Here is a 14,344-nt window from a genome sequence, read left to right as displayed (position 1 = left end):
GGAGGGGGGGGGAGGGAACCAATAAGAGGGAGGAGAGGCTTCAAATAACCAAAAACCCAATAGAGAGTATGGGGGGGGGGGTGATTGATGGGTAGAATAAAGGAAGATTGTATTATCTATATTGGTACTGAGTAAAGATATATGCATTAGTTTAATTACAAACAGTACTGCAGTACTGTATAGTAGTCTCACAGTACTGTACTGTACAGAAATCTTACAGTACTAAACAGTAATTTTACTGTACTGTACAGTCATACTATAGTACTGAATAGTAATCCTACAGTATAGTACAGTAATCTTTTAGTACTTATAGTAATCCTTTGGAATCCTACGGTGCTGTACAGTCATCCTATAGTACAATATAGTAATACAACAGTACCGAACAGTAATCCTACAGCACTGCACAGTAATCCTAAAGTAAGGTAAAATATTCCCACAGTAATGTACAATATTCCTACAGTAATGAACTATTCCTACAGTAATGTACAATAATCCCACAGTTATGTACAATATTCCTTCAGTACTGTATGGTTATCCTACAGTAATGTACAATAATCCTATAGTAATGTACAATATTCCTACAGTAATGTACAATTATCCTACAGTAATATACAATAATCCCACAGTAATGTACAATATTCCTACAGTAATGTACAATATTCCTACAGTAATGCACAATATTCCTTCAGTAATGTACAATATTCCTACAGTAATGTACAATAATCCTACAGTAATGCACAACATTCCTACAGTACTGTACAGTAAAAAAACTGAATACAAACTCAAGCTATTTTTATCCAAGATTTTGATTAACTCTTCTCTGTCCCATATGACAGAGGCTCCCCCCCCCCCAAGATGGCAACCACACGGTTTTCCTCATTTCAAAATCTTATTCCTCGCCATTTAACATTAAACTTTTCTCTTCAGTCAAGGGTTAGCTGAGCTAAGGAGTCTCCCAGGAGATACCTTTTTATTTCCCAAGAGGGCTCTGCTCTTTATCTGTATACAGTGTACACTTAGATTAGAAGGATACAACTCATATACAGTTATTCATTTATCTAGATTCTATTTCTTGTTCTAGTTCTACTGCTAGTTCTAGCTCTAGTTTTAGTTCTAGTTCTAGTTCTAGTTCTAGTTCTAGTTCTAGTTCTAGTTCAAGTTCTATTTCTAGTTCTATTTCTAGTTCTATTTCTAGTTCTAGTTCTAGTTCTAGGTCTAGTTCTAGTCCTAGTTTTATTTCTTGTTCTAGTTCAAGTTCTAGTTCTACTTCTATTTCCAGTTCTAGTTCTATTTCTAGTATAAGTTCTAGATATAGTTCTAGTTCTAGTTCTAGTTTTAATTCTAGTTTTAAATCTAGTTCTAGTTCTAGTTCTAGTTCTAGTTCTAGTTCTAGTTCTAGTTCTAGTTTTAGTTCTAGTTCTAGTTCTAGTTCTAGATCTAGTTCTAGTTCTAGTTCTAGTTCTAGTTTTAGATCTAGTTCTAGTTATGTACTAGTTCTAGTTCTAGTTCTATTTCTAGTTCTAGTTTCTAGTTCTAGTTCTAGTTCTAGGTCTAGTTCTAGTCCTAGTTTTATTTCTTGTTCTAGTTCAAGTTCTAGTTCTACTTCTATTTCCAGTTCTAGTTCTATTTCTAGTATAAGTTCTAGATATAGTTCTAGTTCTAGTTCTAGTTTTAATTCTAGTTTTAAATCTAGTTCTAGTTCTAGTTCTAGTTCTAGTTCTAGTTCTAGTTCTAGTTCTAGTTCAAGTTCTAGTTCTAGTTCTAGTTCTAGTACTAGTTCTAGTTCTAGTTCTAGTTTTAAGAGTTTGGTCTTCCAAAAACAAGTTTTTAAGATTTGGTCGTTTGATTAATAGGGTAAATTGCAAACATTTATTTGTCAGCAACATATAACAAATACCATTTTAAAATTATATAACAAACATGGACAAATTAAAGTTATAAATATAATTAACAAGTTTAGCGATGAGCACTGAGCAGTTTCTTTGATCTTCGAGCTAGATTTGAATAGAAAATGAATGTTGGTACAAATTGAAAATAGAAATTATTCAACTTGTTCCTCTTCAAATGATTCTATTTCATCTCTGGGGGTTTCATCTTTGACAGTTTCAGGTTCTATTTCTAGATCACGTGTATTCCTGGCGTAGGTGCCAAGACTTTCAAACTCAGCATTAAAACTGTTGAAGCTAGTTCCAGAATTGACATTAGCTCCTACAGGAGCACCATACCCAGCTACAGCTTGCTCCACCCCAATATCAAATTGATTTCCCCCAAATGTGCCTTGGTTACCAATTGAAACCCCGTTTTGGATGCCTCCAAAACCACCTTGATTTCCTCCATAAACTCCTTGACTGCTCCCAAACCCTCCTTGAATCCCTAACACACTTATTTGACTGCCTCCTAAACCTCCTTGATTTCCTCCAAAACTTCCTTGATTGCCTCCATTCTCCCCTTGGTTGCTCACATAACCCCCTATTGCTTGATTCCGTCTAGAGCTTCCTTGGGATCCTCTGGATGCTGCTTGATTTCCTCTGTTTCCAGCTGATGCAGAAGAAAATGATTGCTGTGAACCAGATGCAGATGCTACTTGGGTTTGTCTTGAGCCTGAAGGTCCTTTAGATGAACCAGATTTATTCCTCAATGATGATGCATTGTTTCCTTTCTGTTTTCCTTCTTGAGTCTGTCTACCATTCTGTGTCTGAACTATGCTCTGGCTTCCCTGATTCCTGTTTTGATTTCCTCTGTTTTGGTTTCCTTGCTGTGCCTGATTCCTGTTATTGCCCCCAGCTCTCTGATTTCCTTGAGCACTAAGAGCAACTTCATTGAATTGAGATCCTGGAGCCTCTTGATTCAAGGCAAATCCAACCCCTAAGCTAGCAGCTTTTCGGGCTTCAGCCACTTCTAGATTTCTACCATACAAGCTCTCTGCTAGAGAACAGTCAACATTGAACCACCAGTCACAGACAAAATACTGCTGTTGGAAGAGGGTTCCATTAGGGCAGAGGAAACTGTACTTAGTTAGTCCACCCTGACCATTGTCGGCGCAGATATGGAAAGCCTGGCATTCTGATTCAGGATCAGCATAGTATCCACCATCCACCTGACCATCACACAAGAAGGAGGTCTCAGGGACTTCAGAGAAGATTGGGTAATCATCTCCAGGAACACCAGGAATTGCATCCTCAAGGGATCCAGATCTACCGTCATCAAACCCTGATCCACCATTACTGGTATCAAAGGAATCTCCAAATCCACCAAGTCCTTCCTGAGATCCAAAAGAGGCAGAAAAACTGTTGCTTCCACTGCCAAATGTATTGCTAGCACTTCCAGCAATGCCACTATTATCACCACCTAATCCACCAGAAATTCCTCCAAATCCACCTGAACCACCTACAAATCCTCCAGTGCTACCTCCAAATCCTCCACTGCTACTTCCAAATCCTCCACTGCTACTTCCAACCCCTCCGATACTTCCTCCAGATCCTCCGGAGCTACCTCCAAATCCTCCACCAGAGCTACCACCACTAGGTCTATATTGACTCTGACCGGCAGCTCCGCAAGTAAGAGCAGCCAGACCTGTAGAAAATATTTAAAGAAAACTAAAGAAAAATGTTTTTGAAACTATTAATATACACTATGTTAGAATTTTTATAAGAAAAACTAATAAACACGATTTAGGGGGATGTCTATGATAGGGTTCTTTCAAACCTGTTTTGAATGATTCAATTGCTAATTGTTCCATATTCATTGTCATCGTTGTCACCATTACCATTGGTTTTTGTAAGCAACAGTGACGCCGTTAAGAATTTATAAAGCTAAGCGATGAAATCAAAACAAATGTTAGTGATAAGTTCTATAAACTATTATGGGTAATAATCTTTGATATTTCATCTTTTGGGCGTTTGGTAATATACATTCTAATCTTTAATGAATTCATCCAATTAATCAATCAATCAACCAATCAAATGTAATGTAAAGCTACTACTTCTTTCTATACTGAAATCAAGGATTATTAACTTAAGTCTTCACCAAGATCAATATTATTTTAATTCCAACTGTGTACACAGTCGTCGTCGTATATATCAATACAATGAAGGCGGCTTTCTATTTTAATTTTATGTTTGCTTTCTAATTTTCAAACAGCAAAAACACATAAACATGCAAACAAAAGGAAGTTGCCAATTATTACATGTAAACTTCCAATTTGAAAAAACGCTTGTCAGGGATCAAATCATTATTAATAAAAAGTCGTCTTCATTGTATTGATATAAACACCGACCACTGTAGTCATTTTGAGATCTTGATGTGATCATAGGCTGACCCTAAAATTATAATTGATCAATTGATTGAGTTAACATTTTTTGTTTTTTGTCAACACAATATAAGATGGTAGGGTAACTGGACTCACCGATCAGGATGAATTGTATCATGATGATCCAAGTGCAAACCCTGAACTGATCTGTTTCCCTCAATATCTACAATTTATACTCATCTTCTCTTCATCTCTGCAAAATGTGGTGCAAATCTTTCTCAGGGGCTACAATCTCCATTATTTATATAAAATGCAAAAAAACAGAAAATTAAAATTTAGCAACTAAACCATTAATCCAATATGTTTAATTTATTCTCAAATACCCCCCCCCCCATTTTTTTACAAAATATATGAAGTGTCCCTGATTCGCTGAACTATATTCGAGTTTTCATGTGTTGTCGAAACTGTTTGCTTAGATTTAATATTTTAAAATTAACCCTTTTCAGGCGCGCTGGTTTACTCAAAATATTCTTGGGGGGGGGGGGGTCTCAGTGACCCTCCTCCTCTATTTCCTCATTGTGATACAAATCTATAACAATTGATACATTTTTGGAAAGCCTTTTGGATCTTCTTTAAAAATTTGTAAAAAAAAATTGCAAATTTGCAAAATTCTAAATATTTATTGCAATACCAAATTATCAAGAAATTTGCAAAAACAAAAAGTGTGCGAATTACAATACATTTTTGAAAAGCTCTTGACACGACAAATTCAAATAAGTTTGCAATATTTTCACAAACTAAATTTGTATTCAAGGAAAACCAAAAATGTGCAAATTTTCTTTACAGGCACCTGTGAAAAAATCTATGCAAAATTCCTTCGCAAATATTGTACAATCTCCTTTCTTTTGTTCAAGGCTTTCCAAAAGGCTATACAATCAGGCAGTTTGCCTGAGGACACAGGCAGTAGGTACAAAAGCCCTGCTTTGAGTCTATAGTGAGTGGCATGTGTTGGAAAAAAGCTGCTTTATAGGTTTATTTATTGTTGGAGCTGTTTCATAGATTTTCCATTCCTTGAGTCTTTTTTACCATTACATGCACAAAAATACTTTTCCATACTTGTCCATGGTGGGGGCTCAGATCCCACTTCCTATATTTGTACCCCCCTTGCCCTTCCTCCCTCTTCCTAGGTCTACTGGACCACACAGAATATTTTTGTTTTGAGACCATGCACGAAGATCTGGGGAATTGGAGCAATCTTCTCAAACTTATGGGTCAAGGTTCCTAGGGCTGGGCACGTTCCAGCTTTTTTTAGCTGTTTTGTTCCAACCGTTAAAAAAAATGTCATGTAGCCGTGCCTTTCAAAGGTAAGAACAGACCAATTTTAGCAGAAAAAATAACGAAATTTGCCATTTTTGAAAACCCATTCGTTGCGTTTTCGTTTTCAACCGTTATTTTTTTTAGCAGAACTTTGCTCAGCCCTGAAGGTTCCTAGTTCCTAAACATAATATCTACTTATATATAGATACAAATTTATATTTATTCCTATCATTTAAAGCATAGTAAAATTGATATTTTTAGCAATATGAATGTCATTTTGGATACCTTAAATTCAAATGCTGGAGCTACAGTGTGTTTTGTAATCTTGCCAATTTTCAAATTGCTTTATTATTGTTTGTAATTGTAAAAAAATTTGAGTAATCAAAATATGAACGTTTTGTTATATAACTGAATTCTATTGTTTTTCTTTGACACGAGTTAAAAATGACCGCTATTTTTAACTGCATAATTTAGCTCTATAGTGCGAAAATTGACTAAAACTCTTAGAAGTATTTTGGCCGGGTTGACTTTAAAAAGTAATAACTCTTCAACGAAAGGAAGTATCGACGAATTTTAGGAGGTAGCTCTTGGCCTTGGCTATCTGTGTGCAAAATTTGTCTAACCCGCCTTCCCAAAGAAAGGTGAAACTGCGCGTGAAACGTTTTATCGAAATACTGGTGTATAGGAAAACTGAATTTGTGTTTTTTTCTAAAATACATGTTGCGGATATTTTGTTTTATTGAAAAACGTTTATATTACGGTTGTTCAAATCTTTTCACAGATTGTAAGTTCTAAAAAATTACAGAGAAGTATTTGTTTAAAAATTGTCCGAATTAAACGGACACCCTGTAGGAACATCCACAATACAGTGATAACCAGAAAACAGTAGAATAGGAAGACGATTTTAAAGCAATACTGAAGTGCATTGAATGATGTTACATATAGTAAATAGCTAACATAGTAAACTAGTGAAATGGGTCTGTTTACACTTCACAATTATTGGGCCTCATATTCATTGAACTGTTTCAAGTCCTAATTTGAATCAAAAAGTCGACTTTAATCCAGAGTTTTCTGGAATAAAAGATACAATCCGTAAGAACCAGAAGCTGTGGAAATGTTGGGATTAGGGTTCTATAATTTGTAAATTGTAATTGTTAAAAATCCTATTCACATTACTGTAAACAGTATAGGGCACTTTTTTTAATTAGATCAGTTTCAACTAACAAAATTCTTAGTATAATTTATTAATAAAAAAAGAGAATTTGACTGTTTTCTGGTTCTCTCTGTACTTGTGGATAGAGTTGGGTATTGTTATTAATCGTTTTTTAAACATTTTTTTTATTTTCAGGCGTTTAGTAGATTTCACAAAAATTCTGAGAAGATTTAAACATATTTCAAAATTTGATTCTTCAAAAGTTTGCTCTTGTTACACTTCTGGCAAAGACAGTGTTTGACTTCGTTTATATTTTCTGTCAGACTAAAAATGTTGCAGAATTTCCAAAAAGAAAACGCCTAAAAATAAAGTTTTAAAAGGAAAGACTAACGTAAACTTGTGTAAAGCCTTCTAAAGGCAAAAAAGCCAAGAATACCTAAAAAAGAAAAATAACAATAATAATATTTTTGTAGCAAAAAAATTGTGCCAACATGAATCTGCATATCTATATCTATATATAAACTTAGCTTGGGTGTCTGGGTGTTTGTTTGTATCCAATAAACGTCAAAACGACTGAACCGATCGGGCCCATTTTTTGTGGGACCTGGCGTGACCCCAGGGAAGGTTTATGGACGATCGAATCTTCAAAAATTTGCCCTCTAACAAAATTTGATTTTTGAAAATTTTTAAAATCCACGAAATTTTTTTGTAAAATCCGTGACATTTTTTTAAAGTTTTTTTTACATTGTTTACAAAGAAAAGATGTTCACAATTGAAATAGAAGATGAGTGCGAGGCACCCTTAAAGCATAGTAGGTTTATATTCTAGTTCTGGCAGAAAGTTATTTTCTATTCAAAATGATTGTTCTATAAATCTTTCTGATCTTAGTTAAATGTTAGTTAAGAAACAAATGAAATATTTTGATGTCCCATTGGAACATGCATGGAAAGTTTCGGTTTTACAAGAACTTTTAAATACAAGAACGAATAATTTATATGTTGAAGGATTCGATGATTATGTAATAACTGAAATGATAAATATATATATGTTCTGTTATGAGTAATGATCAATGTTGCCTATTTGCGCATAATTTTGCATATTTTTCTTTTTTCTTTTGTAAAGCTATATATTAAAAAATTTATTTAAACAAATTTAAACTACACCATTTATATATGTATTAATATCTTTGTGTGTGAATAAATCTTTATCATCATATAATATTGCTTAGTAAAATAACGTTAATCCCGGTTTTATGGGCATCTTATTTGGTAAATTCTTGAGATATGTTAAATGAATTATGCCACTCAACCATCCTCTACTTTACCCTACCCTATGCAAAAAAAATTTTTTGCAAAAAATTTTTTTTGCAAAATTTGTCCTACACTCAAAAGTTGGAAATGTGAATAAATTTTAGAATAAGTGGATTTTGATTTATTGAGGGAACTCCACAGGGGGTTATTCCCCCCCCTATATAGATANCCTGCCCCCCCAATCTTGATAGGGTCAAAGTATACAAGGCACAGGATATTCTGCAAACTGCAAACTAAAGATAAATAAATTTTGCAATCATGAAATTTGATGAAATTGAGACAGAATCGTGCAAAATTTCAGCACATACGAGTTTTCAACACTTTTTGTTGCTATTTCTGCATGTTGCTTGAAATAATACGTTGCAAAATCTGAATGTTTTATGTTTTGCAAATACAACACGTAACATACTTTATGACTTTGCAATAAATAAGTTAGAATATGGGAGAAAAAATGGAAATTAATAGCTGTGTTCCTTCTGATGTCAATGTTGCTTAAAATACGATTATTTCAGCTGTTTACTGTAAGTGTAAGCATCTTTAAATTATTAACTGTTTTATAATATATTAATTTTGGAAAAAAGAGGAAACAATCTCTTTACAAAATGTGCAGTACTTGTATTTAAAAACTTTAAAAGTGGGGTTAAAATGCTTAAAAAGGCTTAAAAAACTAATTTTTTTTTATAAAATTTAAAAAAAACATTTCTCCAAAATTCGAATTTTTTTTTCAAAATAAAAACAAAGAAGAAGAAATCATAATAATTGTAGTGCTATTGGAGACCCTATTTAATTGGAGACCCCCATTGACGTCTCATTGGAGGGGGTCTCCATATATTTTCCATATTTTCATTGGATATGGTCGTTAATGGAAAATCTGGTTCATAAATTAAAATAAACTATTTTCCTCGTTAAGGCACCGGCCAAGTCCTACTGGCTACCGCTAGCCATAAAAGAAGTTTTCTGACACCTGATGGCAAAATTTTAAAATCTAGAATTGTTGCCTCCACCACAGACCACCAGCTGTCTAACTAAGAATAAAAATTCTAGAAGTCTCTATAGAGAATATATTGTTAGAGTTTACTCCTCTTGGATCATTTTCTATGATTGAATTTCTCGTTTAAATCCTAGTTTTATAGCTGCAGCATAGCACTAGGCTATATAATCAGGTTTTACTAGCCATTCCATTCATCTACCCATATACTTCTATGCATCTATCTATTTATCTATCTATCTGCCTATCTATCTATCTGCCTATCTATCTATGTATCTATCTATCTATCTATCTATATATCTATCTATATATTCTTATACCTATCTATCTAGTTATCTACAGGGTGTCCCAAAAAACATGGGAATTCAGTGACGAATTCGATATCGTCTTTTCAAATAATTCTTTGATTTAGTATAGTGATACCTAAAGAGAAAGCTGTAATCTGTAAGAATTTCGTCTGCTATGTACACATTTTGTTTGTTTATGCTTTGACTGCAATAGGTTGTACTTAGTAAAACAAGAAAATTGCAGTATACAAACAGAGTAAACTTGTCCGTATTCACTGTTCATCTTGCGGAGACATTTCCTTCCATAACTCTTCTTTATATTTCATTCATTTTCCCCTCTTCATCTATTTTAAAGTTTATTTTAAAAACAAATTCATCTTGTGCCCATTACTTGTGAAAATTGTTTCTGATTAATGAAGATTGCGACGATTTATAACTTTTTCCCAGATTTTCTCAAATTGATAAATTCTTAAATAAATGGAATCCTACAAAAACTGAGAACTGGGGACGATTTGAATTATTATTAATGTTTCAGGATTTTTTTTATTTATTAATATCTTTGCATCATTTCGATCATCTCTTTAAGGAAAATTAAGATATTTTAGTGGAAAAGTACATTTCATTTATTTTGTTCACCTTATTTTTAACGCATTTTAAGACGTTTTCCTTTTTGGATTCTTAAACATGTTGTGTTCATTCATTAAATGTAATCAAAAGTTTATCGATTTTTAATAGTATTAATGTAGTGAACTGGAGCAATTTTTTAGTTTTTTTAGCTCCAAATATACATCATTCTTTTAATGTTGGTTGATTTATGAAAAGTGATAATGTAATTTTAAAAATATTTTAAATGCAAAAAAAATTAAAACGTTGCCCATCCCTTATAATCTAGAGGAGAGGAGTGAGCCAACAGGATTTATGGATCAGAACATCTCTTCTGATCCAAGTTCAGTTCCAGAAAATAAGCAGAATACAAAACTAGAATATGTACAGTGGTAACTGGAAAACAGTTGAAAGATTGTCGTCATTTCATATATAAGTGATATTCGATTTTTCATTTTATTTCACAAGGGGTTTGTGAATAGGGACTTTAAAAAGTAATGCGATAAAAAAAGACTCCCCCACCCACCCCCAAAAATTAAAAATATCAAAAAATGTTGCACCTCATTTTCTTAGAAATTCTTCAAATTTAAAAATGAATTTTACCAAAATTAAAGATTAGGTGCCAACTAAATTTGGCACCAAAAAGTTGTAAAAAAATTGAGTATTTTTAAAAAACTGGGTTTTCAAACTAGTTTTAAAACCCAGTTTTGTCGCAAAAGTTTGACCTTCTCCTGCAGTCGACCAAGTTTGCAATGGTGTGCTAATACAAAATGAATGAAAAACACTGTTTTTAATCCTGCGCGGATTCAACTCAACAAGTTTTGCAAAAACATGAATATGAATTTATATAAGGGTATATCTAATTTGGCCAACAGATAAGGGGGGGGGGTGTGTACTATATGGTTACTGATTGTAGACTATACTTCTAAGGAAGTAAATCCAGTATGGATATATAAGATGGTGAACCATGAACATCTTCAGTTGAAATTCATATTCATAATAATGATCTCCCTCTCAAGTGAGTTATGGCTGCCAAAAGTTCGCTAAAACTAAAAAATTCAATCTGAAATAAATGTTACTTTATTTCAAAACTTTAAGATGTCCTTTAGAAAAAACTTAAATTTAACCAAAACCTTGGAATTATTGTTGTCTTCCTTTTTTTATGGATGATACATGGTGTCTCAATAAACATGGGAATTCAGTGACGAATTCAATATCGTCTTTTTAAATAATTTAGTTTAGTGATACCTACTGAGAAAGCTGTAATCTATAAGAGTTTCGTCTGCTTTGTTCACATTTTGTTTGTTTATGTTTTGACTGCATAAGGGTGTACTTAGTAAAAGAAGAAAATTACAGTATACAAACAGAGTAAACTTGTCCGTATTCACTGTTCATCTTGCGGAGACATTACAGACACATCCTTGCAGTCTTTTACCCCTTTTCATAAAATAAACTCTAGCAGACATAATAATATTATGGCTTTTGAAATTAGGTATTACAATGCTAATTCATAACAAAGTCGATATCAAATTCGTCACTAAATTCCCATGTTTTTTGGGACACCCTGTATTAAATATTTGTAGTTTGTAATTGTTTCGTTAAACATGTTCAGGCTACTTTCTAATAATAAATCTGTTACAAATAACACAAATATTTTAATTAAAGGTACTAACAAATATGACATAATATAACTGTTTTTGGTTACAACTGCATATCTAAGATCATCAAAAATATGACTGCATCCAACATGTTTATCCGTAAGGGTCTGCTAATAGACTTAGCAAATTATGATTTCCATAAACTTACACTAACTATTAAAACTTTTGCCATGAATAAATTTGCCATTATACTGATATTGGCATTTGCTAGAATTTTTTTTCATTTTTCCAATAAATTTCATCGCTAGTTTAATTTGTTTTTGGTCGGCCTCATGATTGCAGCGATTTCTAAAAAAAGTCCCCCCCCCCCTCTTTAATAAAACCAGTCAATTATTTTTAATGTTTTAGTTCTTCTTCTTGTTCTTCTTGGAGTCAACGGCCAAGGTGGTGTTGGAGGAGAGGAGGGGAGTCTGGAACAATCTATTCCAGGTACTTGAGCATATAATAAAATTGTTTCAACTTTCCGGTAGAGTCTTACCCAATCAGGGACCCCATCACGGGATTTGTGAGTATGTAGATAGAGATTGCAACCGTTGTAAATTAATGATCGACATGTAAATTAGAAGCAAATACTAACCGAAATTTTTACTTACAATGCAACATGAGTGATAATTGGTGTCAGAGATCCAGACAGGCATGACAAATTGTGCATAAACTTTTAAGACAGGGTCATTATTCAGTGTGGCAACGCATTTGGCATTTGCCTTTGGTTTTATCTATTATCTCAATCAAAAAAAATGTCAGCCCTTGATAATAAACTATACTGTTTAGAAATGCATCTTGTTTCTAACTTCATTTTAAAAGGAGTAAATGCTTGAGAAGCGTGGTATATATATTTCTTCTTTTTTTTAGGCATCCCTGGATCAGACTATCCCATATTTATTGAAGCTCCTGAGACCTCCTTCCTCTGTGACAATAAGGTTGATGGCGGTTACTATTCCGATCCCGAAGCCGAATGCCAAGCGTTCCATATTTGTGCAAGCAATGGGTTTGGTGGCCTAACCAAGTACAGTTTTGTCTGTCCCAACGGAACTCTATTTAATCAGGAGGTATTTGTCTGTGATTGGTGGTTTAATGTAGACTGTTCCCTAGCTGAAGGATTTTACGGACTCAATGATCAGTATGCCGCAGAGCGAGAAGCCAACGGTGGAAGTCAGGGCATTGATCAAAGATCAGCTGTTGGACTTCAGTCCGATAAACCGCAACAATCTGCTGAAAACACTGCTCAAACTAGAACTGGAAGGCGTCTCTCAGGCAATGGAAGACAAAATGGTGGAAGATCCTCAAGAAATGGAGGCAGAGGCCAAAGGAATGGAGTTAGGTCCTCTCGAAATGGAAGACGCTCTTTTGGAAAATAACTTGATTCTGAACTTTGAACAGGAAGAATTTTACACTATTAAACAAAATGTTGTCTTCATATACTTCATTTAGAATAATGTGTCTAGTCTACAATATGTATTCATATTTAATTAATTAAATTATAAAAATAAACCAAAAATTGATTTAATTGTTAATTTGTCATTATAAATATTTGTAGTATATAAGTTCATAAAGAAAGTTAAAAAGTAGACATTTTTATAGATTTTAACAGCTGTAAACCAATCTTGTTGTCCCAGGGCGCATTACAAAGAAAACGAGGCGGATTTATTTTAAAATCAATTTAACAAAACCTTTTCATCGTGCTTTTACAATTTAAACTAGAGAAGACATATAGTGGTAGAAATAGATGAAAAGAAATAAAGTCTAAATGCAAATGGTGGTAAATTTTAAGAATGGTATATATTTTTCTGAAAAAGGTATAATTTTTTGTAATGAGCTGGCCTTGAAAAGTTAGACTATGGACATGTATCACACTACCCTATCTCAACTCTAAGGGAAAAATCATAGGATGGGGTGTGGTGGGGGGGGGAATCCCCCCCCCCCCCTCCATCTATATTTGACAAAAATAGGCCAACCGGGATAGGGTTACCAAATCAAATGCAAATCGCAATCAAAATTTGAGTGAATTCAGTGACAGTAACTTGCCATAAATTGCCATAAACCTCATCAAACCTTATTAGTCAACTTTGATATAGGTCGAAAACATCAACACAATACGATGAAGAATGATATCGAAAATAATAAAGGGCGTACCATAAAACATGGGAGTTAAATCGTTTTTGATGTTTCAAAAATTTGCAGCATTCGTCTCCCTAGTCCCTACTGCTTTCAAATTCTTAAAATCACAAATTTCCTCTAATTCTCTATTTTAAATACATAATTATTACTCACATAAAAATGTCGAGTTTTTAGAAACAATGCTTTTTTTCTGCTAATTTTGCTTGAAGGTGAGATAAAGAATAGTACATGCAAGGTAATTGGATTCGTAAAATCGCAAAATTCACCTGACACCTGGTACTGCTGGAATGTCCGAAATGTGGACTGCAAATTTTGTGCAAATAAAAAAGATAAACAAATCTGTCCAACCTGAACCAAATTCTTAAAATCTCTAGCACTTTTGAAAGCACAAAGCACAGAAATATTAACACAATTGAAAACTTAGGGGGGGGGGGGGTTCAACCACTCCCTCATATTACTCAGTGGGAGGGGGGAGTTGTAATCAGTTGTAATGGACTTCTTTCCCCCCCCCCCCTTCCGGCCCGCCTACTATTATGGAAACAAATGTTGCAAAGATATTTAAAGAAGTCGTCTTCTTAACGTGTCTTAACCAAGGTTTTAAAGAATTTAAGCTAAATCAATTTAATAAATTAAAGCTTGTGTACTGTAAAGTTGTTTGTAG

At 33.6% G+C, this 14,344-nt stretch overlaps 2 protein-coding genes across 2 annotated transcripts; one reads left to right on the top strand and one right to left on the bottom strand.

Annotated features, from left to right (window-relative positions):
• Nucleotides 1-1,855: 1,855 nt before the first annotated feature.
• Nucleotides 1,856-4,438, bottom strand: LOC111712882 (spidroin-1). Its single transcript, XM_023487634.1, has 2 exons — nt 4,406-4,438; nt 1,856-3,573 (listed from the first exon to the last, which is right to left on the bottom strand). The coding sequence occupies exons 1-2, from the start codon at nt 4,425-4,427 to the stop codon at nt 2,042-2,044; spliced, it is 1,554 nt and encodes a 517-aa protein (XP_023343402.1). The 5' UTR covers nt 4,428-4,438; the 3' UTR covers nt 1,856-2,041.
• Nucleotides 4,439-10,847: 6,409 nt separating this feature from the next.
• On the top strand, nt 10,848-13,073 carry LOC111712879 (uncharacterized). Its single transcript, XM_023487630.1, has 3 exons — nt 10,848-10,925; nt 11,914-11,994; nt 12,418-13,073. The coding sequence occupies exons 1-3, from the start codon at nt 10,865-10,867 to the stop codon at nt 12,921-12,923; spliced, it is 648 nt and encodes a 215-aa protein (XP_023343398.1). The 5' UTR covers nt 10,848-10,864; the 3' UTR covers nt 12,924-13,073.
• Nucleotides 13,074-14,344: the final 1,271 nt, after the last annotated feature.

This window comes from Eurytemora carolleeae, unplaced genomic scaffold (genome assembly GCF_000591075.1).
Source record: "Eurytemora carolleeae unplaced genomic scaffold, Eaff_2.0 scaffold1344, whole genome shotgun sequence".
Taxonomy (NCBI): domain Eukaryota; kingdom Metazoa; phylum Arthropoda; class Copepoda; order Calanoida; family Temoridae; genus Eurytemora; species Eurytemora carolleeae.
Note: the sequence above shows the minus strand (reverse complement) of the source record. Positions and strands in the feature narration are given on the sequence as shown.